The 26,736-nt window shown below is 32.3% G+C and overlaps 2 protein-coding genes and 1 long non-coding RNA gene across 17 annotated transcripts in view; 1 reads left to right on the top strand and 2 right to left on the bottom strand.

The window, feature by feature from the left end:
- The window catches only part of LOC116428679 (dual specificity calcium/calmodulin-dependent 3',5'-cyclic nucleotide phosphodiesterase 1), a 307,261-nt gene that overhangs the window by 40,286 nt on the left and 240,239 nt on the right, over nucleotides 1–26,736 (bottom strand). The window lies entirely within an intron of this gene.
- LOC116428681 (alpha-glucosidase-like) lies at nucleotides 3,316–23,720 on the top strand. Of its 4 annotated transcripts, none has more exons than XM_031980655.2 (9): nucleotides 3,328–3,641; nucleotides 9,303–9,464; nucleotides 11,404–11,741; nucleotides 12,530–12,655; nucleotides 18,335–18,745; nucleotides 20,051–20,303; nucleotides 20,547–20,742; nucleotides 21,873–22,013; nucleotides 23,470–23,720. In XM_031980655.2, exons 2-9 carry the CDS (start codon nucleotides 9,308–9,310, stop codon nucleotides 23,537–23,539), a joined length of 1,692 nt encoding a protein of 563 aa, XP_031836515.1. In that variant the 5' UTR covers nucleotides 3,328–3,641; nucleotides 9,303–9,307; the 3' UTR covers nucleotides 23,540–23,720. The 4 variants fall into 4 exon arrangements, with proteins under 4 accessions (XP_076227420.1, XP_031836515.1, XP_031836516.1 ...); XM_031980656.2 differs by lacking the exon at nucleotides 3,328–3,641 and adding an exon at nucleotides 8,915–9,002; XM_076371304.1 differs by lacking the exon at nucleotides 3,328–3,641 and adding an exon at nucleotides 8,953–9,028.
- On the bottom strand, nucleotides 5,484–8,887 carry LOC116428683 (uncharacterized). Of its 2 annotated transcripts, XR_004235314.2 has the most exons (4): nucleotides 8,742–8,887; nucleotides 8,444–8,677; nucleotides 7,191–7,267; nucleotides 5,484–7,047 (listed from the first exon to the last, which is right to left on the bottom strand). It is a non-coding gene; the product is annotated as an uncharacterized LOC116428683 (long non-coding RNA). The 2 variants fall into 2 exon arrangements; XR_004235313.2 differs by having other exon boundaries at nucleotides 8,444–8,875.

The raw sequence follows: 26,736 nt of genomic DNA, 5'->3' as shown, positions 1-26,736 counted from the left end.
TGCATTTGAATGAAGAATATTAACGTTTCTCGGGCGGTTATGTATTTTTGAGACATGATATATATCAATACATTACGAAGATTCTTGAAAAATGAAAGTTTTATTATTGTCAATGTAGGAAGAACTACAAGGACGTATTTAAAAATATATCACCGAAAATTTGTTTCAAATGTATAAATAATATATTAGAGGTTTTATTTATAATATTATAATTATAATATATTGAAAGGTTCAATTGTTTTTAAAAGCTGTTTGTATTTTTCATTTTGTAGAATATTTCAATATGCAACATTCTTAGGATTTTAACGAAACTTTTTTACATTATTATAAATAAAATATAATATCAAAAGATATTATTATAATTTATCTTATAATGAACAGCATGAAAAATACATTATCGACTGTTCTTTCTTTGTAAGAAGTGAATAGAGAAATTTGAGGAACGATTTAATACTCTCTCCTCTGAAGTAAAAATTGAAAACTTCATTATAATCGCTCCTACGAGGAATATCCAAGATAACGTGGTCAAAGGTTTAACTGGACCATTGAGAATGCTGTATAACCGTTACTGTACATTTAGTTGCGGGAAGTATCAAAGCCGCACATTTTCAGCAGAATTCACTTTTCTGATTGCTAAATTAAATCGCTGTACGAAACATGCTGAATTAAAAGCACCTAATACTATTTAAAATATGTCTGTACCTTTGATACAAATTATAATATAGGAAATAGGTATACAAGAATATTAAAAATAATTTGAAAGATAGTAGACAGTAAACGAAATATCTATAGACATTTAGGATAATAAATAATGGAATTTAATAAAACATTAAAAGAAAACTTATGCTCATAATTTAATAAAAATATATATACGAGCATTGTCTGATACCTTGAATATAGAATATAATGAACGGATCATTGGTAGTTACTCCCAAATAATAATTTTATAATTTCTTTGGATTAGTCAGTAGCAATATACTGAATCATTCATTTTTCAAATGATATCGATACACCATCCTCCGAAGAAGACAAAGACGATTAACAAATTGTACTATATAGTTGCAGCGTCTTAAAGTTCACTGTTATATTTTATAATTTTTGTACAGCGTGATCAAGGTAATAGAGTTATCAATTTATACAGAGTTGCGTATTACAATTCATTCGACGACAAGTTTTGTATATCAATTCTTATGTCCTGATAGTAACATTTGGACCGTCATCTGCATTATCGATCGAGTCTCATACCTCTCTAAACCCTTCTTAAAGAGATTCTCCAAAGGTAAGATCGCATCGTTGGACTAATTATATTGTGTCGTTTTGAGGCAAGCTCGTTTGAGCGCAACTTCCAGGACCGTACCGAGCGGTAAGCTCGAAAGCATTCAACGTAAAAGGCTCTTTTCCTAATCCAACCAAATCCCATTCCTCTGTCAGAGAATCAGCATATTGCAAATATTGCATTCATAAAAGGACTTACCATGCGAGTAACATAAACTATTTTCAACTACTCTGATGATATTGGAACTTGTTGATTCTCAAAACAAAGGAGTCATGATGTATATATAAATACTTACGATGTGTCTATATAGATTAACCCTTTCGTCCAAAATGGTACACATAGGTACCACGAACATTTTAAATTATCGGAAAATAAGAAAACGCCTTGAAGATAAAGGAAAATTGTACTACACAGGGATTTTTGCTTATGGCTGACAGCTTAAATGCTAATTGTTATCATTATTAGTGCTTATCTTATTTATTTCGCTGAAAAGCTTCAATTTCACTTGAAAGCCGATGTTCTTGTTCCTCTCTTTGATTTAGGAGAAAAATATATATTCAGGGACGAAAGAGTTAAGCTATGGTTGCACTAGACACCTATTTGGACGAACTGGATCAACCCAATATTTTAAAGCAATTAAATATACTACATACATCCATCCTTCCATTTACATGGCACTTCTTTTAAACAATTAATTTTTTTACACGTAAATAATACTATTTACTATTAAATAAAAAGAATAAAATTTACTTTTGTTTTCTGAGGTGTCATTATTATTATTATCTTATGAAGCTACGTGAAATAAACATGTACGCGGCAGACTGACCCAGTGCTTTATTAAATCCCGTTCTAGTTGTATACAAAATATTTTGTCTTATGTTTCAGAAGTCACCTTCGAGCTGGACATAGAAAAGTTCTTACTTCCATTAGTCCAAAAGGACGTAGAAATATTTTTACTTTTAATACTTCAACACGTTCTGCGCCAGCAGAAATTTCGGTTGTATCTTTCTTATAAAATGTATTAATTGTTTAAATAAAATATTATGTTATGTTTAAAATTTTGATGACTTTTACATATTTCGATATCGGTTCTCTACGTTCCCGTTACTTCGTAATGTGCATCACTATCCATGGACACATGTTTCGCAAACAAATATTTTATTACAAAACTCGGCGTGTACCAAAAATGGTAGATTTAAATATTTTAACACTTAACTTAAATATTAGGTCGTCCGATAAGTTTGTGCCGCGTGTGCTTATACTTTCTCGGAAAGTATATGTATGTATCACAAGGCAGTAAATATTTATACACATATTAACTTGTTAATTGTAAAACATAATTTGAAAAATGTCTGATAATGCTCGCAATGAAATCAAATAATGATGTGTATATTCGTTAAATGTAGGCCAAATGTACCTATAATATATTCTAACGAGAAGCTGAAGCAAAGAAAAATTACACGTTCATCTCAAAAAGTAAATAATTGATCGTTGAAGGAGTTAATATCATTTTGATTTTAAGATGACATGCATACTTGTCGAACGCAGTTTAAGTGATTAAGCCGATTAAGCATTAAAATTCGTCTGAGGTTCGTAGACAAAAGGTTTATTCTTGATGGTATAGAATTTTGAAAAATTTCGACGAGCCGTCAACCAATACGATCAATACATTTTTTTTCAATTTCTCACGAAAAAATTGAATTAATACCGAATGGTTATTAAGTTAGGAATTGATAGATATAGTAGAGTATAAGAATTGTATTTTTAATAAAAAATGTTATAGTAGAAGAATAAACGGCACGAACTTATAGGACGACCTAATACTAAGAAGTCATCTCTCAGGTGGACGCGCGAAGGATCTTACTTCTAATATCTTATTATTTCTAAGAAGACATTTTGCAACAAGAGATGGGCAGATGCTATTTTTAATGTCGCTTCGCGGGGAAAGTCTTGTTTCCAATTGGTTGTCTATAGAAGGGCGTGATATACCAGGAACGGTTCTCTAACTGCCGCAAATATGGAAGATATTCGGGTAAACTGCTTGACGCAAGACACTTTATATAACAAGAGAAAAATATTCTGAAAATTCCGTAGAAAGTTGCAACTGTGAAAGGGGCTCTTGCAGGGCCGATAGCTATTTTCAATGGCTACGTCCCTGGACGAAGGAGTGTATTTCGGGGAGATTGTTGGCGGATTACGGGGAAAACGGAGAAAGGGGCATGCAGTTGTCCTCGCGTTGGATTACGGAAAACCGATAGATCACTTGTGCCGTGAACACTCAGACAGATTGTCCTTTTTAAGAGTACTACTGAGGGTGCATTCGTGTCACGACACTCCGATCAACGTGTTTGATCTATTTATTTTGGTAAGTTACATTATTTCCATCGAAAATCTTGGCTTCTCTTTTGCCAACGACACTATGACATCTTTGTATCGATGCATTAAGTGTGTATTCCGCGAAATAGCGTGATTCATTATGTTCTGCTTTCTCTTTTCGTTTGTATATAATTATATAATAGATATATTTTGTATATAGGGTGGACTATGAAGTGTGATCAGTTTAGATTATTCTGCTGCTAGCGGTTCGATCGGCAATTGTGTTAGCTAAAATAACATGGTTCAAGCAGTGCTCTAAGATGATTGTACCAAATCTTTTGTCAACCCTCTTTTCTACAGAATTATCAAGATCACCTTCAGTTTTTTACAAGTAAACCTACAATGTTTTTACACCCATCTTTTGGGGGATACTGAGATGAATTCGACAAGCATCGTAACAAATATTTCTTTCTGAATCTAAATAAATATATATATGCAAATTATGGACGATATTTAATTAATTCATAACGATATGTTAATACCCATTGCGAGGCACGTTTACTCCAATTGCGGTTCGGTAATATTACATGCATTATTGTCTAATTGAAATTTAGATTAGATTCGCATCATATCTTTACATAGTTGTTTTTTTTCTCTATAGACAGATTAGAAATAGTTACAATTTCTTCGAATGTTAAAAAGGTAACTGTTATTTCGAAGTGGTCGATGGTTGGAGTTGTTAATTTGCTTATTTGAATTTTATGAAACTCGCGAGAAATTGGTCATCCAACTTTTCACGATATCTACACTGCGGGTTCATTGAGCAAGAGGAAATATTACGCATACTGATTGGACAACACTGTTCCTCGAGGTAGAAAGCAACGATTCCCACAGGATAAACCGCCTGTGGGATTGTTCGCTTAATAAAGGGTCGAATTTCGAGGAATGGTTGCGTTATTCGTTAAAAATGCTTTTTAGAGATTCAAGTTTATGATACGACTGTTCAGAGATTTGTATGGCGCTTAGCTATACTTTTTGGGAGGAAATAATCTTGTATGAATGGTTGAATATATACGAAAAAATAAATCCACGCATGAACTACACAAGGTGTATCAAATTAATTGTTTGTGACTTATGTCGTACAAGAAAAAAATTTGAAATCTAAGATTCTGATCGCACGAGCTACAATAAAAAATGTAATGAAAAATTTACTTACGTTATTGAAAAAACGGTTGAAGTTAATAAACTCGTTTTGAATACCTTTTGGAATGAATATTTCAGGAAATGAAAATATTTATAATATTAGGAAATTATTTAAATATTTTTTAAATCATTTAAGAATTAGTATGTTATGCATGTTTAAAGTCGAATATTTATCTATTCTATTAGAGTGATGACACAAATATGTCGACGGTAGTAAAAAAAAAATATGTTGACGGCATTAAGAATTCGAAAGAAATTATCTTGCATGCGTAAAGACACTTTATCGTGACATTCATCATGTACAATTACAGATTGTCTTTATTAACCATATTTGACGAAAGACAAACGTGACATGGAAATAAAAGTAATTACTGATAATTGATCCTACTAAATTATTTACAAGTGATTAAAATGAGTCGTGACCTATCAAATGAAAACTTTTTATTAATATAGATAACTTGGTAATACTGAATACCTAATAATTGTTATTACTGACATTTACATCTGTTGCAAGTAAAATAAGTGATACCCCTATTAATTAATATAATATAATTCTACAGAATTTAATTTTTACTGCATATTTAAACTATTAAATTTTACAAAAATAATTTTCAATTTTTATCATATTTATCATTTACACTTTAAATAGGTTTTTGAAGTATTGATTTTTACTCACATTAGTCTAAAGTACAAAAAAAATTTAGATCGGCCAGTACTGCACGACATTACATTAATGTTGAACTTAAATCGTACAACTTACAAAAAATATGTATAATTTATTATAAATTTTAATATGCATACATCACAAATGAATATAAGCATAATTTGCCTAGTACTTCACAAAACACTCGAAAGAAATACAGAAAAACTGAATGTTAGTTTTGTCGTAATTTATATATTCTGTTAAATGTGGATTTGTAAAAACATATTACCAACAATTGTAATATTCTAACATACAGAGTTTGTAATATACAGACGTTCGATCACCGTTACCTCGTGTTATCAAAAGAAAATGATGTATAAAATGATGTATAAATTTTGACCTATGTTAGTTTTTGCAAAAACCACTCTGTGATTCTTATAGAGTTCCTTACCCTAAATACGAATCCGAAAACCAAATTGCTGGGTCAGGTCCAGTTTTCGAAAAAACTGGGGTTTTGTAAAAACGGTCGAATTTTTCAGAAAACCAAGTGTTACGTGAAAACTAAAAACGATAGGCAGTTAAAATTTGTCGAAAAAAATAAAGGAGACTTGCCCGATCAGGTAGCTATAAAAATTTTGAATTTTGCATATCATTAAATGTTTGTAAACGATGATCAAAGTTTAAAAAAAGGTAGATGCGCGTACTTTGTATGCACTTCTGTTACATTTCTACGAAAACTGGGTTAGCCAGCACGAATTTGCTGTGCACCATTGGATTCTGCAGACATTTCTGAAGAGGAACCCCCCGCGGGAAGTGTGAGAACGGTTTTTCTTTCGGACAGGTTAAGAAAATATCCGTGAAGAGCACGAGCACGGAACTTTAGTCCCACACAGTCATCGCTCGCCGGCCACAGCTATGCAGGGCCGTTACTACGCGCTGTATAGATTTGGATCCCGGTCACTTCTTATATGTATATATAATGTTCAACAATGTAGGTCAAAATTTGTTCCACAGTGTAATCTGCAACGTTCTTAAATAAGCTTAACACAATACACCTCGATGGCATTCCTATATTTCAGCTGAAAGGTTCATTTATACTCCTTTAATCGGCGGCATGATATCTAATCGTTAGTTCTCGTTATTAATTCAAGCGTCAACAGGTTTCGCCGTTGGTCATTTATGAAATTCATAAAGAATACTCCGAGAGCTCAGGCTTCGGCTAAATTTACCTCAGAGCTTTAAGGTATTTCACTTTTATACGGCAAGAGTGTGCAGAGCCTTTTTGCACCGATGACTTCGTTAAAAATAGTTAAAGAAGAAGAGAGGCCGCGGTGTATAATTTTAAATTGCAAATAAATATTGTCCTCTCCGCGAAGCAAATTTATCGTTAGTTGAACACGAGGTTTTTTTGCTGCTGTAACAGAATGCATGGTGCAAGAGATTGCTTACTTTTAGATGTATAAATATCAATTTCGTTATTAGGCAACTGGGCGTATAAAGGAGAATGAAGTTACACCTCATTTACTATATTCTTATAATATACAAATTTGCCTGGTGTGATATTGTTCTATGCGTATTTGCATGATCTAAAGAGAACATACATATAGCGCTGAAAAATTATAAATAACCATTCTTAGTAATGACAATAATAACATCTGTAGGAATATTTATACTTCCGGCGTATAATGTCTTCAAGATCTGTTTGCAAATTATATAATTCTTTTTATATAAGATACTATACGGTACACTTACAGCTTGATAACAGTAGATTAACCCTTTGCGGACGGATGTCGACATTACAGAGAGATCGAATTTTCATAGTTGGAGCACTAAGTAACAAACAAATGATTTAGTTATTGAAACAGCAAGAGATTAGTGCGTAGTTTTCTTTTTTTTCATTGTTTAAGCAATCGATATGTAATTCAGCTTCATCTGCTGAAAGTTTTGTATATTTCGAAGAATCCTCGTCCGCTAAAGCTTAATATTTTATACTTCATTTTCGTTCAGAGTTTTACATTACCCGGTATGTATTGTTGATATATTCGAAAACTTATAAAATTTGTTTATATATATTATATTATAGATTAGTTAATTTTTATAGTTTTCAAGTCTCGAACAGTTTTTAAGAAAATTTTAGATATGCGAAGAAAAGTAAATAATTTCCTTATATCAGATGTTGACGTTTTTTATTATTGTTATTATTATTATCTACAAAACTCTACTGAATTATGTCCCAGCTAGTATAATCAACATGGTCATCAGTCTTATAGTACGATCAAATGATATAAGGTGGTGTTTTATACATCCAATACTTTTGTATTTTATCACGATATAAATTCAATGAGGAATATTGGGTAAGAAAGTATCATCGGATTTTTCCATTAACTAAGCCACGAAATATCGAATCCCACATATTCTTAATCGCAAACGATCTCCACAAGAGTTCACGATAACACTACATTATCAAATAAATAGACGTTCATTAGTATCATCCAATTATACGCGTTTCAGATAAATTATTCAATTAAAAAGACATTCCATTTCATGTTAAATATTTTTAATACAATTTTATACTCATTTCTTTTAGAAACTAAACAATTTATTTATTTCTTTCCTTCTTAAATTAAAATAAATTATTAAGTCTATTCAACCTAACCAAGAATTTATTAAATAAAATAAATAACTGATTAACACTAAAACTACCAGACGGGTCAAAACGACCCATTCCTGATTTCTTTTTTCACAATTATTAAAAAGATGACAGATGTTTCTCTAAAAAATTATTAAAGAATTTGATTTAGCAATACGCAAACTAAATTGTAAATCAATTAAAGTCTCAATACATGCGCTCTTGGAGTTTCTATAGCGGAATTTCAAAAAGTCAATTTAATTCCTCGGTAGCTTTAGTGTTAAATTAAAGGAATAAATTGAAAGACACTGAAGATTCGCTTGAACATTCCAAAATATTGAAATGTTCGAACAGACAGTTTCTCAGGAACACTTACAAAATACAAAATCGTTGAAAAGCATTTCCACGTTTAAACGATAGTGTTTCCTCACACATGTTTTATATCAGTAATTAATTGTTCTTGGATATTACATTCAAACTTCGCAATTCATGATTTATTATCCAAAAGCTTGTTTATAGATCCATATTACCCAAACGTCAAATTTTAGATCTGCATATATTTAGTGATGATTACGAAAATACAATTCCACGATTTCCAATTGCCATGTGGCTGCGAATTAGTCAAATAATTAGTATTAAGTATCTCACACGAAAAAGTCTTTAGAAATATTCACACGAATTTCTTAAAGAGAAGTCATTAAACTTAGCCAATTCATATAATTTAGATTTATCGGTACTACCGTGTATCAGATAATTACTGATTAAGTTTGTGAGAGAAACATTCGTCACTTCTGCTCATACAATAAGCTTTATACCCTACTCCGCTTGAATTATACAATACGGGTATAAAAGAGGACCTGTGCCGTTAGATTTCGCTGTAGTGTTGTCACGTTGGCATCGGTAGTAGTCCGAACTAATTGGACTGCGCACACACGGTAATCAAAAGACGCAGGCAGAACACGTACGATTTATCGTGCACGTGTGAAAATGATCGTGATTCTCATTAACCGTGATCGTGAGAATCCGCGGCTTCCGTTCAGAGCTATTCTCATTTTTCTTTTTCGTCCGCCACGCGAGAAAATAATAACTAGACGATTTGAAAATAAGAAATTTTCAGATGAAATTATTTTATCCCGACGATGTGCATAGTATATAGGACAGTGATATCGTGCAAAGAGTTGCGTGTTTCATTAATTCGTTCATTTCACGCTGACCGACGTATTTCGTGTGTTTAGGAAACATGAAGGCGATAGTACTGTTTTGTGTGATGTCACTGTACGTGATTGCTGGACACCACTGTCACGGCGGCAACAAATGGTGGCAAAAAATGTCGCTGTATCAGATTTACCCGAGAAGCTTTAAAGACAGCGACGGAGATGGTATAGGGGATTTGAAAGGTAAACGTATTGCATTCTATTAGCACTGGAATTGAGTGTTTAACACTAGAACTGCAATATCAATCGAAATGATTTTGGAAATAAATAGTTTCACTTGAATAGACATAATGAATGTCTGAATAACCGAAGATAATCTATTGCTACAATTTTTACAGGAATTACATATCAGTTATATTAAATGCTCGGTAATTCTAGTGTTAACATTATGTGTATATATATTCTGCCGAATATATATATATATATATGTATACAATGTCGGATAAAAGTTTGAAATCACTTGACATGTAACGTCACAAATGAAACATTATATGTCTTATAAATGTATAAAATAAAATAACAAAAATTTTATATCTTTATATTTGACTAATACACATAGATCCATGTTCCTTTAAAATACACAAAAATTCTCCAATAAAAGTTGTTTTACAAGAAATGGAAGTTCCTCTATTAACTAGTTAGCTGCGTTTGACGCCTCATCTTAAAGCTTGAAATGATACTAATTCTTTCAACGATAAATTATTTATTTTCTAAGCAAACATATAATTCTTCCTTTTTTTCACTTCGGTTCCTCATTAACGTGTTGAATGCCAATAGGGATCATCGGTGACTTCTAACCCAATCAAATCACTATATTTCACTGAATTAAACGGTGATTATTTGAAAACATTTCTATATTATAAATAATATTATTTAGTGCAGTGGAATTCAACAAGATAAACATGCAATAACAATAACGCAATTAAATTCAATATTATATTTCTTTTCTGTTCGTACATTTTTCTCCGTGAAATCGCGCGACATTCTGGGTGTTGCACACCTTAGATGCATTCGTCCTTCGTTAGACAAGTACGCACATAATTTTTTTATTTTATTGCGCGTACAACAAGAGATTTTTCAAACTAAATTCCACGATTAACAGGTTCACCGATGTATGGGTCCTCGACTTTTGATCAGCAGTGTATACCTTCTAATGATTTTAGCTTTTACGTGTAGTTGCGTAGAAATAAAACGTAACCACGTCTCAGATTGTACTTGATAAACAGAAATACAATCACTTCGGTTCTCACCTCAGCGCATTTTGATACATTCACGAGATTACGTAATTGCGTACAATGACACAAGCAAAACAGTTGGTGCATCGTGGATGTAATCATTAGAAGAAACAAAGCGTGTAAATATTAAAGGGAGAAAAGGAAATAACGCAGGCACGCGACAAACACGGCAAACAAATTAGTGTCGTTTAAGCGAATATAAATTCTAATTTGCACTACTTAGAAACAGGACAAAATGGAAAAGGACGCAAAATATACTTTTCATCTTGATATTATTCAACGAAATTTCTTTTTAATTGTGGAATCACAAGCATATGAACGATTGACACGTTTCTTATTGGTCTTGCTTGACACTTAACGAACAGATGATCTTTTGTGTATTTTTAAATTAGTATCATTATTAATACAATTTTAAGAAATTACTTATTTTAATGTCTGGCACTTCTTGCCAGTATGGTGTTTTACAAAACGTTAAGTTAGCATGAAAATATATATCTACTGCTAGGAGATCAGTTGATGTTCGAAGTTGATCGATCAGTTTCCATCTTTTTTTCATCTAATTTTCTATTGGATTTATTTTTTAATTACTAATATTTTTGATCACGAATACAATACAATACGTAAATAAAATGAAATTGTAAGATTGTAAACTAAAAAGACACCTCTTTCCGCTGTACTGCTCCGCTAGACATCAAGTCATTTCCCAACTGTACGTGTCTTGTCTGTTAAGTGTTAATTTTTGAGATATTTACGAAAACCTGTTGGAATCGCTACTTCTGATGATATCATGAACCAATGTTAGTGACAATCTTTGAAAAGTTTCTACACATCATCATAAATATTACTGAACTGATAAGTTTTCTATCGGACATATTTTTGTATTGCAGGTATCGCGAGCAAGTTGGATCATCTGAAAGAATCGTTTGTCGATGCTTTCTGGATATCTCCCATTTTCCCTAGCCCAATGGTCGATTTTGGCTACGACATTTCAAATTTCATCGATATTGAACCTCTTTTCGGTACGATGAAAGATTTTGAGGATTTGCTGGATACCGCTCATAGCAAGTCCTTAAAGGTGATTCTGGACTTCGTCCCGAATCATTCTTCTGATCAGCACGAATGGTTCCAGAAAAGCTTGAAGAAAATCGAACCATTCACCGATTACTACGTTTGGCATCCAGGGAAAAAGCTTGAGGATGGTACCGTTGTACCACCAAATAACTGGGTGAGTTCTATATTTTTGATTGAACAATTGAACGTATTTATATAACGAAAATATGAATGTATTCATATTTTACATTCACATATATGTTGAATCTAAAAATTTCTGCTAGCTTCTGTGAATTTCAGCCGCAATTTTTACATATTTCTCGTAAACAGAATGACTGAATTTCGATCAATATCGGATTTTATGAAACATTCCACTAGACAGGAAATGTATTTCTATTAAAATATGTGTCTCATATTTTCACAGAAATGCATCCCATATTACGATTCATAAAACACCGCCAATTATTAATATCAGAACAGTACAGCGTTATTTTGTTCTACGGGCACTAAATTTTTCTATTACTATTGAATATTAATCACTGAAACGTAAGATACAACGTCAAACCTAAATTTATCAACAACTACTGACATTCAGAATTAAAATGTATTTATTATTACACAACACATTGTATTAACAGAATTCATAAACAATTAAACCAAACCATGTTCTATAAAAATGTATATTTTCATAAACATCCCCAGACCAAATGTAATTGTTATAACGAAATAATATTTAAATAGTATATAACTTACAGGACTGTCGCTGAAAGTTTTATCTGGACATTATGACGATTAACATTCATAATAATCGCAATAACAACCATATTTTTATTCACACGATAATTATATATATCGTGTGAATAAAAATATGGTTGTTATTGCGATTATTATTATATATAATTATATATAATTTATCAGTGTTTTCACATACTCCAATATTCAGAAATTATTCTTTTCGTATAGGTGAGTGTGTTTGGAGGACCGGCTTGGACGTGGAAAGAGGAACGTCAGGCATATTACCTTCATCAGTTTACTGCAGAGCAACCAGATTTCAACTACCACAATCCAACTCTTGTAAAAGAGATGCATGTAAGTATGGTTGATAAAATAATTGCCAATGAAGTGGTGGAAGCAGGTGCATTTCTAGTATTCGAATATCCAATTCTTCTTGTTGCATAGATTTAGGCAGCATTAATCCTTTGAGTGCTGTATACTCCCAGACAAAACGTTTCGTTTGAAACGGAATACTCTTTCGCTTAGCTTGCCGTCTTGTTGTCTTGTCCCTGCCTTACGATTTATTTCTCAACTATGATCGATCGAACTACATTGTTATTAATAATTTATTGAAGAAAAAGAACAATTCTAGGCATATCCTATGTTCACGTTTGTTCGTAAGTATAATCATTGATAACAAAAGAATAATATTTAATTTGAATTCGCAAGAACTGAGTAATATTTACTTTTGTTCAATTCTATTTAAAATTTTCACCACGAGTCTCATTCGTTATTGTAAGGCAATGGCTCAAGATCGTTGGACTCTGTTAATTCATGCAAGACGTAATGAAGTTGTAATTGTAATTCCTTAGATGAATAATGCTAAAAAACGTATGAAGAGATGTGAAGAGATGCATGTAAGTATGATCGTTAAAATAATTGCAAACGGGTAGGTGTATTTCCAGTACGTGAATATTCAATTATTCTCGCTACGTAGGTTTACCGAGCATTAAATACTGCATATGGACTCAGTAGATACACGCAAAAATCTATGAGAAGAAATTTATTGCTAACGGGCTAAGCTCAACTCATGTAATCCTTAACGGTCGACAATTTTCTATTAACTCTTTACAGATGAGACTATCTGAAACTTTTAATATTTGTTTTCATAACAAACTGAATTATGCGTCGAAGTCTTCAATATTAAAAGAAACCAAAACACATGTCAGTCTCTCATTAACACATTCCTTGTTACCGGTAATTTCGGTTATACCTTGCTTATAAAGTGCACTGATTTTTTAAATGAAATATGAAGTTACATTCAAGTTTTTGCTGACTTGTATATATCTTTTGATATTATTTCTTTTCATTTTTGCTGCTCCGCGACGCGCACCGCTACTCTTTGACACATATCTCACAAAAAATGGTTCCTTACAACAATTGCGCGTGTACCACAAATGGTACACGTGTCACGGAATGTGTTTATTGAATAATTAAATTATTCATTTGCAGTTTCCGATCTTAGGTGTCGAAGCTCGAAGTCGCCGTTACGGCTACATTCGACAGCAAAGGGTTAATAAGGTGCTCATTCAACGTTCGTAGTTAGGCAATTTCATTTGCATCTACTGTGCCGTGAACTTTTCTGCTTATGAGGACTTCTGTGTCGCAAAATCCTTACGGATGTAAATCTTGGTATACACATGAAACGAGCTTCGTTGCGAGTGCGGTTTTGTAACGAGGTCATGTTTCGTTGCTATGATTCACGGCAATATTACAGAATTAAATTTTTCACCGCGATAAACCGTGCTGCTCAGCAAACTCTTCTAACGTTGCAGCATTTCGTATGTTCGTATTTGTCGGACACCCAAGGATTGAAAAGGTTTCGAAAATAATTGTTTGAAATTGTTATGTGACAGCAACTTTCAGCACATCGCCAATAGAGGGCTAGCGCACCAAGATCTTTACCGCTCCTACCCAGTCCGTACACAATTTATATATATAGTAATGCTCGCTTAAATTCCACAATTTCGGGTCCCAGCAGTGGAATTTAACCGAGCAGAGAAAACAGGAGGAAGCTATTTACTTTCAGGAATTGACTCGAGCATAGTCTTATAAAGGCAGAGAGTCGATATAATTAGCAGAAGCGAGATAGACACAGTCCCCCGAAAATCGAGGTTCTGGTTGAAACGGTTATGGGGAACTGAAATAAAGTCATAACTGTTATTAGGTATGTCGGTTCTGGGCTTTATCGGTTTCGGTTTCCATATTATATCGATTCTATAACTGTTAGTTTTTGGTTCTGGATGTTGGTTCTAAAAGGAATGAGTAAATAAACAAATAATAAGAAGAAAACTAACAGTTATAGAACCGATATAATAGAAACTGTTATAGTTCAGAACCAATATCCCTATAACAATTATAACTTTATTTCAGTTCTCCATAACTGTTTCAATCGGAATTCATACATAACAGTTTCAAATAGTTATTTTTGGAACCTTTTCAATCCCTGACCGAAATCGATATCGTAATTGTTTTCAACCCCTGCAGACAACATGCTATTGGGAGATCATTTAATGTCTAGCGGGACGACACTGGAACAAGAGGGGTCTTTTGTTAGGGATTTTGTTTATGGTTTTGATTGGTTACGTATAACCGCATTGACCAATAGAAAATTAGTATCGAAAATGAAAAAATATGAAAACTGATCTCCCAATAGCATATAGATGTTCCTTTTCGTACAACTTAATTTTGTATGTGGTTTTGATATAACGTAGAAGTATTCGCAACGAATGAAACTTGTTAACGTTCACGATAAGAATAAAGTTTGTCACACTATTCAGATGGAGTCGCGTTACAAAAATGTCAAACGGCATTTACAATTTTCTTTGACTATTCGATTTATACTATTCATAACGATTTATTTCGAATTTTCACAATAATTTGAATGGTATATTTACATTCCAACAAAGACAATTTGTAAAGTACGTAAATATATTCGAAAATTCTGCTTCGCCGCGTAAGTTCATCAATCCAGTAAGTACTTTCAATCAAGCTGGTAGCTCCGGCATAGAGAATTTTCTCTGGAATTGAATTAGCATCGATCTATCAATGAAACCCTAATTTAGCTTGAGGTTCCTGCAGCCAAAATTAGGCGGAAGCGGACAATCGTATTGAATTATTCCATTGACGAGTTATATCGAGGATGAGGCTATCAATGATAATTTCGAGCTTGATTCTTGATTCTGATTAAATACTTTCGCCAGTGCGGTACCTATATCTAACCATTTTATCTCGCTACTTTAATACGCGTCGATAAGTCCCATTAAATCTCGAATATCCGTATCGATAGCACAATCTTTATCCACATAATTGTTATCTAACGTAATCTGTTAACGAAAGAAGTGTTCGTTAATTTTTTATACCATGTGGATTATGATTTTTTGATTCCACAATTTATTGTTCAATCGTATTCGGAAGAATACGTCTCTTCCCACGATAGGTATTGAAAACACTATGCACCTGATAACTTTTTTTAACAAATAGATTATCAATTACTACGAAGCTTTCAGTAACTGTTTCCTGTCTTCGAAAACAAATTTCATTTATAGTATAGTATCGTGATTGTTTTACACTTTGATATTATTAACTAATTTTATACACGAAAAAATATATAAAATATCGAGAGTGTATAAAAGCTTTTTATAATATTTCCTAGGAAAAAAACAATTTTCTATCATATATCTCTAATTATATTCTTGAATAATTGAATTTGTATAAAGATCCCGTAATCTATTCATGAACAATTAATTCTTTACTCGACGATTAAACACAGAATATCGGATTTTTTTTCATCCATTCACCCTTATGAACAGGTTGTACAGATGCTAGATTAATTTGGTGGCATCGCTACCAAGCTGGAAATAAATTCAGCTTGTATATGTATATTACACCGCATCGGAACCCTTTTCGTTCCCCTGACCACAGAAACGATGTTCGCACGTCAAGTGTGGAAATTCAACACGGTTGGCCAGTCGCTTTTTCCTCGGACAAAAAGAAGCCCGGAATTTTTTTGTGACTTACAGTCCATGGAAATATAGCGTATAGACTCGCGTCAAGGTTCGTTCTTCCAATAACGCTATCGAAGTCCGAAGTGACACTTTAGTTAAATTAATTAAAACAGTGTAGCCATTTGTAACAAACATTACACCCGATGGCTTACTTGTAGAGTGTGGATTTTATTTAGAAAAATTTAGAACATATTTAGAATTTTATTTGAGACGTATTTAAAAAAATAGAATTACAATAGAAAATGATTTTTCTTAATAAATATTATAAAAAGTATTATGCATTGGATATTTTATATATATTTTTACATCATGATCGCTTTGTACAATTTCTCACTATCTTTCTTATAAATGTTTAAAAATGTGCATTTATTTGATTTAGATGTGAATATAACTTTTTCATTAGTTCCATAGCATATAATGCAAAGACCATAAGTTTAATACTTTGATTATTTTAGAATGTTTCTGCACTTCTGATACCATAATTCTTACCATGAATCTTACCAATAATCGTCAACATGATTTATTATTGGATATAGTACCTATGTTTGCGTTTTTAAGCAACACGAACGTGTTTTCCAGTTTTTCCGGAAGCAGGAAACTCATGAAAATTGTAATCACTCTTAAACCCTTGCGAAATCGCTTGTTTTTAAGATGCAGTGCAAAGTACAAAGTATGTGTATGTTCCGAAGTATTCGTTCATATCTCACAATATTTATTAATTTATTCACCGACGCAATCAACTTGAATTACATAGGATTTATGAAGTGTAACCTTTCTTATAAAGTTACCTATTATTTTTAATATGTAAGAATCATGTTTTGAAATTAAGCAGACAAGTATTGAAGTTTAAAAATAATTCAAATGAGATCGTTTCATTTGTCTATCGAAATATTCATATAATATATCTAACAATATATTGTTCACAAGTACATAGCGAATTTTTATATATTCATGGGAAATTTGGTACTGCAAAATCACGAAGATTGTAACGTCCAGTCTAAAATCGTAACGCTTTTTATAATGTTTGTTAGGGAAAACCATTTTCTATCATAATTCTGTCTTTCTGATTATATTGTTAAAAGTTTAAATTTACTTTAAGTAGTCTAATTCAGTAGTCTAATTATAAGTTATAGTTATTACCGTTGGAATAATATAGGATGTTGCAAAAAAATGTTACTACACTTTGATTAAAAATAAATAGAATAAAATAAATTCTTTTGCGACACCCTGTATTTCAGTAACTTGATGAAATATTGAAACAAAACGAACCATAAGAACTGGATGTATTTATTGTTTCTATGAGTCAGTTGGTATTCCAACGTGACCTTCATTCCCTCTTATCAAACAATTTTTACAGAATATAGATTCTTATGTCGAATCGCTACTTATCAGCGTTGAGCAATTTTCAGAGCAAGCTGTGAGAAGTTCTTTGAATTCTTGACTACTTAGTAAACTTAACCCCTTGTCTTATAATAACGTGTGAAATTCGTGGTGAAGATCTTAAATAAAAAGTAACAAACATAAATATTACTCTATTTTGTTGAGTTCAAATGAAATATTATTCTTCTGTTATCAATTATTATACTTTAGAGCAAACGTGGACTGGGAGTACGCCTAGAATTTGTCTCTTCTTCCAATGAATTATTAATAATGAAATAGTTGCATCGATCACAGGTGATAAATAAATTATAAGGCAAGGGTTAACCGTTTAGGTGTCGTGCTTTTGTGTTGCTTTGCCTAAAAGTGCCAACCTATCGGTTTGTAGAATAGAATTAAGTTTATTTATTTCTTTTCTTTCTAATTATTTATGTTTAATTTTATTATTACCTACTCAGAAATAAAAAAATGGAACGACCGCATTATATAGAACATTTGTATGAAAAAATGCAAAAACGTAATTCAATTTTTGATTTAAAATGAAAGAACCGGGAATGCAGCATGCCATCGAATCTTTATTACATGTTTAGTAATAATCGTCGTTTTACAGGACGTTCTTAGGTTTTGGTTAAATAAGGGCGTGGATGGCTTTAGAGTGGACGCTATACCCCATCTCTGCGAGGATCAGAGATTTTTGGATGAACCACTGTCAGGCACCACTAATGATCCAAATGACTACGACTATACGATTAAAACGTTTACCAAAGATCAGCAGTTGACTTACGATATAGTGAAGGGTTGGAGTGAAGTACTCGCTGAGTACAATGGCGATAAAGTCATGATGATGGAAGCATACGCAACCATACCATTGACAATGAAGTACTACCATTATGGAGCCAGCTTCCCTTTTAACTTTGAGATGATCGCAAATTTGAATAACCAGTCGACGGCTGCAGATTTCAAAAACATGATCGATACATGGATGTCGAATATGCCAGAGGGAGCAACAGCTAACTGGGTGGTAAGTTCCAAGAAGAAAAAAGACATTTATTAACCCTTTGCACTCGAGAGGTGACTCTCAGTCACCACTTGATTTGACGCAGTAAAACTATAAAATCTGATATTTAATGTTGAACTTTGTATAATGCCTCGATACGTGCAATATTGGAATAAAATAGCTTTGTTCCTCAATGTACTTGTGATTTCCCTTCGAGTTAGTTATGAAGAATGTCGTCCCTGTCTCGTAAAATAATGTTAAATATTTCTAGTGAGAAACTTCCGAGTGCAAAGTGTTAATATCAAAGAAAGTTATTTGATAAGTTCCTCGTAGGTGGTAAAAAATATTCCTTAAGAACTTTTCAAATGTAGAAAAATTTTCATTTGTCCATATTCGTAAGTTTGTAATTTTCTCAATTCATAGCTGTAACAGAAAGATTTGTTTCAATTTTATGCAACAAGTAGTTACTATCGTGACATCATCAAACAATGTTCTTTATTTTCATGCTGTAACGTTGCTATAGTTGGTTTCGGGTTTTTATAAATTTCATGCAACATCTAAATAAGACTTTCAAATTATTCATTTGTTTATTAATTTGAATCACTTGATTTCGCTTGTAAATTTTATTTGGCTCAACCCTTTACATAGTTTTAGAAAGTTGTTTTCAAAATTCTGATGTTGAAAAGTCAATCAACATAGAAAATACATGAAGCACACGACTTTCTTGACAGTACTCAAACATTGCGAGCGAATTCATTTATTTGTTAGTTTATTCGTAATGGACACGACAAGAAGAAAATTAAATTGAATGGGTTTAATATATTCTATTGAAAACACCTCGTTTCGTAACCTATTTCAAATTCGAAGATGGTGCTTGCTCACACACAGAAAGTATGCGAGCACAGCAGTGTGCAAACGTGCTTCAAACTGCTCTTCGAGACAGTAAAAAAAGAATAGAATTATCTAGTTGATCGATTTACGAAACTTGATCGGTTTATTGATGAAAATTACGACAATAGATTATTTTCAGTTTCTTTAAACATTCATTATAGAATTCAAGTAAAATAATTTATTTTCGAAATTATTTCGAATATTCAATGCCTTTAAGAGATCAATCATTGCGAAACACGAAAACCGAAACCAGTCATTTTGACTGATACGATAGCTCTAGTGTTAAAAAGTAAAATTTATTAAGAAGTACACATCTTATAATTATCTTGGATCATAGAAATATTATTTGGAATGAAGAGAATAAATCGAGACAAATAAGAGCAATGTCAGCTTCAAGTATTGTTCCACGAATGAGTGATAGTGAACATTTCTGTTCAGGCTGGGAACCACGATAAACCGAGAGTGTTGAGTCGGTTCGGACCTAGGACTCGCGCGGTCACCTTATTGACGCTTTTATTGCCTGGTGTCAGCGTGACGTATAATGGCGATGAAATCGGCATGGAAGACACTTGGATTTCGTGGGAAGATACCAAGGACCCGCAAGGATGTAACGCTGGTAAAAATAGATATGAACAAATGTCCAGAGATCCTGAAAGATCGCCATACCAATGGGACGCAACTATTTCCGCTGGTAAGCTATCAATTTTTAAAAGGCAGGCATCGCCGATTGTGCAATGAATGGAACAGAATAGAACACACATTCACGTCACCATTCAAAATTCAAAGACAAAAAAAAATAAAAAATAATGAATATAATAATATTAATTGATTATATGTCTAAAATGTGTTTCATTTGTGATTATGTTTTGATCTTACACAAGTGTATTAGTAGAAAAGGTTAAAAAAATATAGTGAACTAGAATAATATTTGCAGGATTTTCGTCGAATTCAACTACATGGCTTCCGGTTAATAAAAATTACAAAACTATCAATCTAGAAACAGAGAAAGGAGAAAAGGACTCCTACTATAATTTCTATAGATCGATTGCATGGCTGAAGACAGCGCCATCCGTGAAGAAAGCAAACTTAGTTACGAATCTGTTGAGCCATAACGTTTTATTGATTGCGAGGTAAGGATGTATTGCACTAAAAATATACTTAAACACAATATTTATTGAATATATTTTAATAATATGCAATCTAATAATCTGTTCCACTATTTCATACGTATATTAGTAAAAGTGGTCTTTAGGAGATCGTGTTCAGGTTCATTTTTGCCAGACAAATCTCGAAAACCAGTTTTTCATCATTTCAATCTGCCATGCTGAAACATCTAAAAATTCAAATTTCCTTTGATGTATAATTTATTCTGTGCTTACATTGGCGCCTGACGCTTGGTCCTACGTAGTCTTGGCAACAATAGTGAAGGGAGGATCGAACGTTAAACTCGGTTAACCCCTTGCCCTACAATATCGTGTTAAACTCGTGGGGAAGATTTCAAACAGAATTTACTAAACATAAATGTTATTTCGTTCTTTGGAATTCGAATTAAACTTTATTTTTCTATTATAAATTGTAATGCTTCAGAGTAAAGTAGATATATAGAATGAGCGTGAAATGTCGTTCTTCTTCTAATGAATTATAAGCAATAAAATAGTTCCATGTGAAAAAAGCCATAAGACAAAGGATTAAACCAGTCTCGAACATATTCGAATTTTCAAACTTTCCATCTTCGTTATCCTCGTTTCGACTCGAGCAGGTTCGTCGAGCGCTCGAAGTTGCTACTTACATAGTTCGATGCTTAAATGAGAGTCCATTACTCGTGTCACGAAGATGCAGTCTGCGCTATCAACCCTCAGTTTAGAAGCTCATTAATTTGTGACTCTTCATAATGTTGAATGACTTTACGTAGCGTATCGTTGCACTTCTCTTAATAAATGCTATCATACGTATTATGAATGATAACGTATACTGTTTCATGTTATAAATTTTGTATTTTACTTTTAAATTTTTCATTCTAAGGATGTAGATATTTTCTTTTTTAACAATGAGATCACTTCACGTTAATGTTCCTAGAAAAATAGGTGTTCATATAGATCTTGGAAATTAAAGGTTTACAAGAGTTTAAATTATTATTCGAACGATAACTTATTTCTTACTGATTCGAAGAATATTACTATTAATATCTTTGGAAACTGCAATATGAATGTTTTGTACAACTATACTCGTTATAATAAATGATCTGTCATTCTTTTTACAGGGAAACTGAGGACGACGAATCTGTTTACGCAATATTGAACCTAGGAGGTATGCAAGAAACGGTGGACCTTGTAAATTTCTATAATGTACCGTGCGGATTGAAGGTGTACTACTCCACGGATAACTTTAATTTTAAAACAGGGTAAGTGCTTGCTCTCTTTTTTCCGTATAACACTTTACTTATATAAATTTTACCATTCGTGATAAATAATAGCATTATGAAAAAGTTAGCTGTTGCGCCCTCTGGCATATTCGACATCCATGTATCGATCATGTTTTTGAAATCTCCGGAGTGATATTTTAGTAGTGCAAGCGCACGATCAGTTATTACATTATGTGGAATTGTACAAGAATGTTATATAACGAGACAATTATGCAGAATGTTTCACCTAATTTTCTTATCTGAAATATTTTTACTGTTATTGCAAATTTCGTAGAAGCATTTTTCATTTCCCAGTAATGCGATGAGAGAAACATGTGAATTTTACTTTTTAAAATGATCATCATTCTGTGTCAACGCTTTAGTTGTATTTTCTTGGAGATAAATGTGACAAGTAATGTCAATTTAGCAGAATTTACCTAATTTTTAAGAAGTGAGTGAAAGCCAATAGTATCAAACATGATTTATTACATATGCATAATTGTATTCTTTGAAATTTTTGAAAATGGTCATGCAATCTGCTCGGGTCTTGTTCCATCCAATCATCTTTACATTTACTTAGTACTATTTTACTTGTTTACTTCTGTTTGATGTAGAAGCGTTATTATTTTGTTAAGGATACTTTCAAATTTAAGAATAGTACAAGAAGTCAGGAGCTATCAGACTCCTACTTTTCCAAATAAATTTAAAATTTGTATAATTCGAGTATCATAGCAGGGTCAACTCGACATATTTAGAATTAACGTTCCTTAAGAAGGCCATTGTTGTGTATGCAATTCATTATGGTGCATATAAACAGTACACTGACATTTAATATTATATTATAGATGATAATATATAATATATATGATAATATATACACTTACGAGTAGAATAATTGTAGTGTGTAATGAATGTTGATTCCAGTAACGTGTTCGTGTTTTCGTTATATCAGCACGTATTAATCACTAATGCAACTCAGTACTTCAAAGCTCTCTGATAAAGATCGGTTATACGGCAATGTAAAACTAATTTTGAAATTTCTCAAAGCTTTGAGTTTAGCTGACTCGAATTGTATGCTTTGCAATTTCCGTGTGTTTTAACACCTAAATTATATTACTCATTTATAGACGTGTTTGTAACGTGAGTGCAATCGCGTGGATAAGCATATTAATTTCATTGAAATCCACTTCATTATACATGTTCATATAACGAATTTTACGATATTAACTAAATGTAGCTTGTCCTCACATATTGATAAGTGATAAGAAAATTTCATAAAGAATCAATTAAGTGTATAATTATTGAATAATTAATTGTGTTTGTCCGTGATATTGCATACACGATTAAATAATAAATCACGTTAGTTGCTTCGATTAAATCTGTTAATAAATGTTGCGCCACCGTTCTTAAACCGAATAGCCCGTTTAATAATATTTTTGTTTCTTTATGAATATAGGGACTTCTTGTGCCAAGCCAGGAATGTGCAAGTGCCTCCGTATGGAATAGCGGTTTTAATGAAACATTAGGACCAAGAACTACTATTATGTTCAGAAATGATCTCTACCTATTATCAACCATACTCTATAAATTATTATAATTTACATACGTCTTGAACTATCAAGCCGATCTGATTTTCTCAATAGTTAGATGTTTATGTTTTCAATGTTGTGTATCTCGCATAAAAATAAAATAAGTATAATTTACTGACATTGTTCCTCAAGAAGTTGTGTTATTTAGTATTTAATTCCGCTCTTATTAAGATGAGGACCTGTTAAAATAAATAAACTGAAGTTTTCTATGTAAACTTTGCAAATTTTTTACTTAAGACCACTACTTTTTTAATTCCTGTTTGCAATCATGTAAAATTGATGTACTTACAAGCAGTGACTGGCAAGAAGAATGTTGAAATATATTTAAAAAATAAACATTTTATTTATACTGCATTTAACACTTTGTCCTATGATTTCGTTCATATCCACGTTAGCTAGGAGAACTTTGTTATTAACACTAGATTTACGAACGTTCATTCTATACTTTATTCTACTGTTCGTAAAAAATAAACTAGATGTTCTAATTATAGCTTTGAAATTAGAGTATTAAAATATGTATTCGCATGATTGCACGAATCGAAATCAAGTTGTTAAATAATGTTTAACCAGTTAACGGCGTTTGACCAATATACACATCGTCTTAAAGCTTGAAACGAGATTAATTCTTCAACGATGAATTCTTTATTTTTTCAGATAAACATCTAATTCTTCTTTGTTTTGATTTGGGTTTTCATTAAAATATACCCTAGGTGTATAAATTCTGCCTTTCACGAGCACACACTTCACTTTTTGATTTTATTTGGACTAAGTTCCAAAGTTAACAGGTTAAAAAATTCAACATCCGTCATTGACGGGTTCCATAAATCTAGTGTTAATAATTTACTAGGGCTAAATTCCTCCTCAGTTATTATCCCGATAGATAGTAAACTGGTAATATGTTAACACTGGTAACTTAATTCTTAAACCGCCGGAATATTTATTATTTTTGTAAAAATATATTTTAGAGGTAACTTCAAGAGAATAATAATTCTATTGAATAATACATAATAATAATTCTATCTTTCGTGAAGCAATTGTAATTATTATTTTTTGTTTCCCTTTGCTAACAGATGATTGGTGGTCATTGCTTCGTACTTTCAGTACACTGGCAATGAGCTCAATGCTCGGTAAAACGCCGAGGCAGTAAACGATTCTCACGAGCATTATTGATAGCTGGCACTTCATAAGTCTAAACTGTTATCGTTCCTGTTGTCTTTTCTTATAGTCTCCTGTTGATATGCCCGGTCCGATTGACGTTTAAGACAAGACTGCACAAACAAATGTTTTTCTTATCTTTTCCTATAATTGCGTAACTCGCTTCATAATTACTTGAAAATTAACTTAGTAATCAATTTTCTTTTGTTGAATGACTTTACGCCAACACTGTGACGTAAATAATTGAGGGACCGGAGAATTATGGCGGAATATATTACTACAATAGAAATAAGACATAGGACTGATTAATTTCGTGTCAATATCGGTTACATTGGCCAAAATCTATTGGAAACTCCATATTTTTGAAAACAGTAAAGCTATTTCTTCTTTGATAACGATCAATGTAACTAATTAGCAAAATTAGTGAAGACACCACTGAGTTTTTTCCATGGGCACGTCATAGAGCTACTTACCTTCATCAAATTTGTCAGTTGACTTGACAGAGTTACTTGTTAATATAATTCAAAGAAGAAAAACAGTGTAGGAGCACTTATTTGTTTCACTTGCTTTTATATATAATAAGATTTATATAATTTCGTTGAAAATCGTGCCACGTTATGTTTTACTCGCTTTGCACATTTGAGGAATTCGCACTTATTTCCTGCAATAATTACAATAATAGTAGATTTTTTCATAATATTATTAACATGTATTCATGTAGTCCTCCTTCAGATGATGTAATAAAGAGACTAATCCACTCTCAGACCACACCAAATTCAGATAACCTTTCTGTGGTAACGATTTTTTAACTTTAGAAGAGTAAGTATCATAAACGCTTCGACCAAATGAAATGACCGGTCGCAGTGGGTAAGAGCATCTTACGTAAATTTCTCGAAAAGAAATAAAAGAAGAAGTAAACACTGAAAAGCATTATGCATGCATATTCTAGACAAGGTTGTAGAAAGAAATTGTTATATGATAATGTTTTATCTGGGAAATTCTGTGCAGAAGTTTGAAACGGTCTGAATGAAAAATGTTTGTTTAATAAACACCTTTACATGTAATAAATTTCCATATGCTCAAAATATACGTAATCATAAAAAGTAATCGTATAAAATTACTTTGTCAGAAAAAAAATCTTCAAATATTGACTTTTTAGTTATTTAGACTACATAGAGCAAAATACACCAAATGGAAAAAATATAATATTAAATCATTTGATTGAATTGCACTCTTATTATTGTAAGTGAGCTGAACTCATCTAGCTCATCTAGCTGAGTGTCGCTGCATTAGGTAGCATTATTTATAATAACATAAAAATATTTTCTAATAGTCATCGTTTCATTGAGTGAACTATTTTGTTTTTATTATCTAAGTATCTTTACAATTTGTCCAGTAGAACATTCGGTAAATTTTTTTATCACAGTCAGAAGATGTATCGCGGTGATGCCTGTCCCATTGGATGGCATCTTGATTATTAAACCACGGGTTTGGATGTTAACGTAGTAGATCGCAAGGATGTTTCCTCCTAAGTCTACGAGGTTGATGTGTAGATGTACAGAATATATATCTGTAACTAATAAGTTAGGGTGGCCAATCAATCTCGCACTGTATCGATGGAATAGTCGCGTTATTTCGCCTGTAACGAAGGCTATCTGCAGGTCCTTGCATAGTTCGTCGTTACGTATATGCCATGATGCGTTCACGATTGTCTTAACGATACCTGACTGTGAGCTTTCCAGTTTAGATATATGGCTCTTGATGGAACGATAGTAATTTGATTTGGTTGGGAGTCACCGGTGACCCTCATGGTATTCAATGTATTAAAAATCCTTCAAAAATATTCTCCAAAATTTCTTAACTTCTCCTGAGTACATTATAAATTAAATATTAAATTCGCAACTTTCCTGGTGCGATACATTATATAAATATTTTTGTTTAAACAACAGAATTAACTGCACGTGAGCTCAGATAAATAC

The sequence above is a fragment of the Nomia melanderi genome, chromosome 10, assembly GCF_051020985.1.
Source record: "Nomia melanderi isolate GNS246 chromosome 10, iyNomMela1, whole genome shotgun sequence".
Classification (NCBI taxonomy): Eukaryota; Metazoa; Arthropoda; class Insecta; order Hymenoptera; family Halictidae; genus Nomia; species Nomia melanderi.
The sequence above is the reverse complement of the archived record's forward strand: the minus strand, read 5'-3'. Positions and strand labels throughout refer to the sequence as shown.

Coding starts and splice junctions, on each gene's coding strand:
- LOC116428681 (XM_031980655.2), top strand. CDS start 9,308: ATGAAGGCGATAGTACTGTTTTGTGTGATGTCACTGTACGTGATTGCT. Junction 12,656..18,334: donor CTCTTGTAAAAGAGATGCAT/GTAAGTATGGTT, acceptor GTCGTTTTACAG/GACGTTCTTAGGTTTTGGTT. Junction 18,746..20,050: donor GAGCAACAGCTAACTGGGTG/GTAAGTTCCAAG, acceptor ATTTCTGTTCAG/GCTGGGAACCACGATAAACC.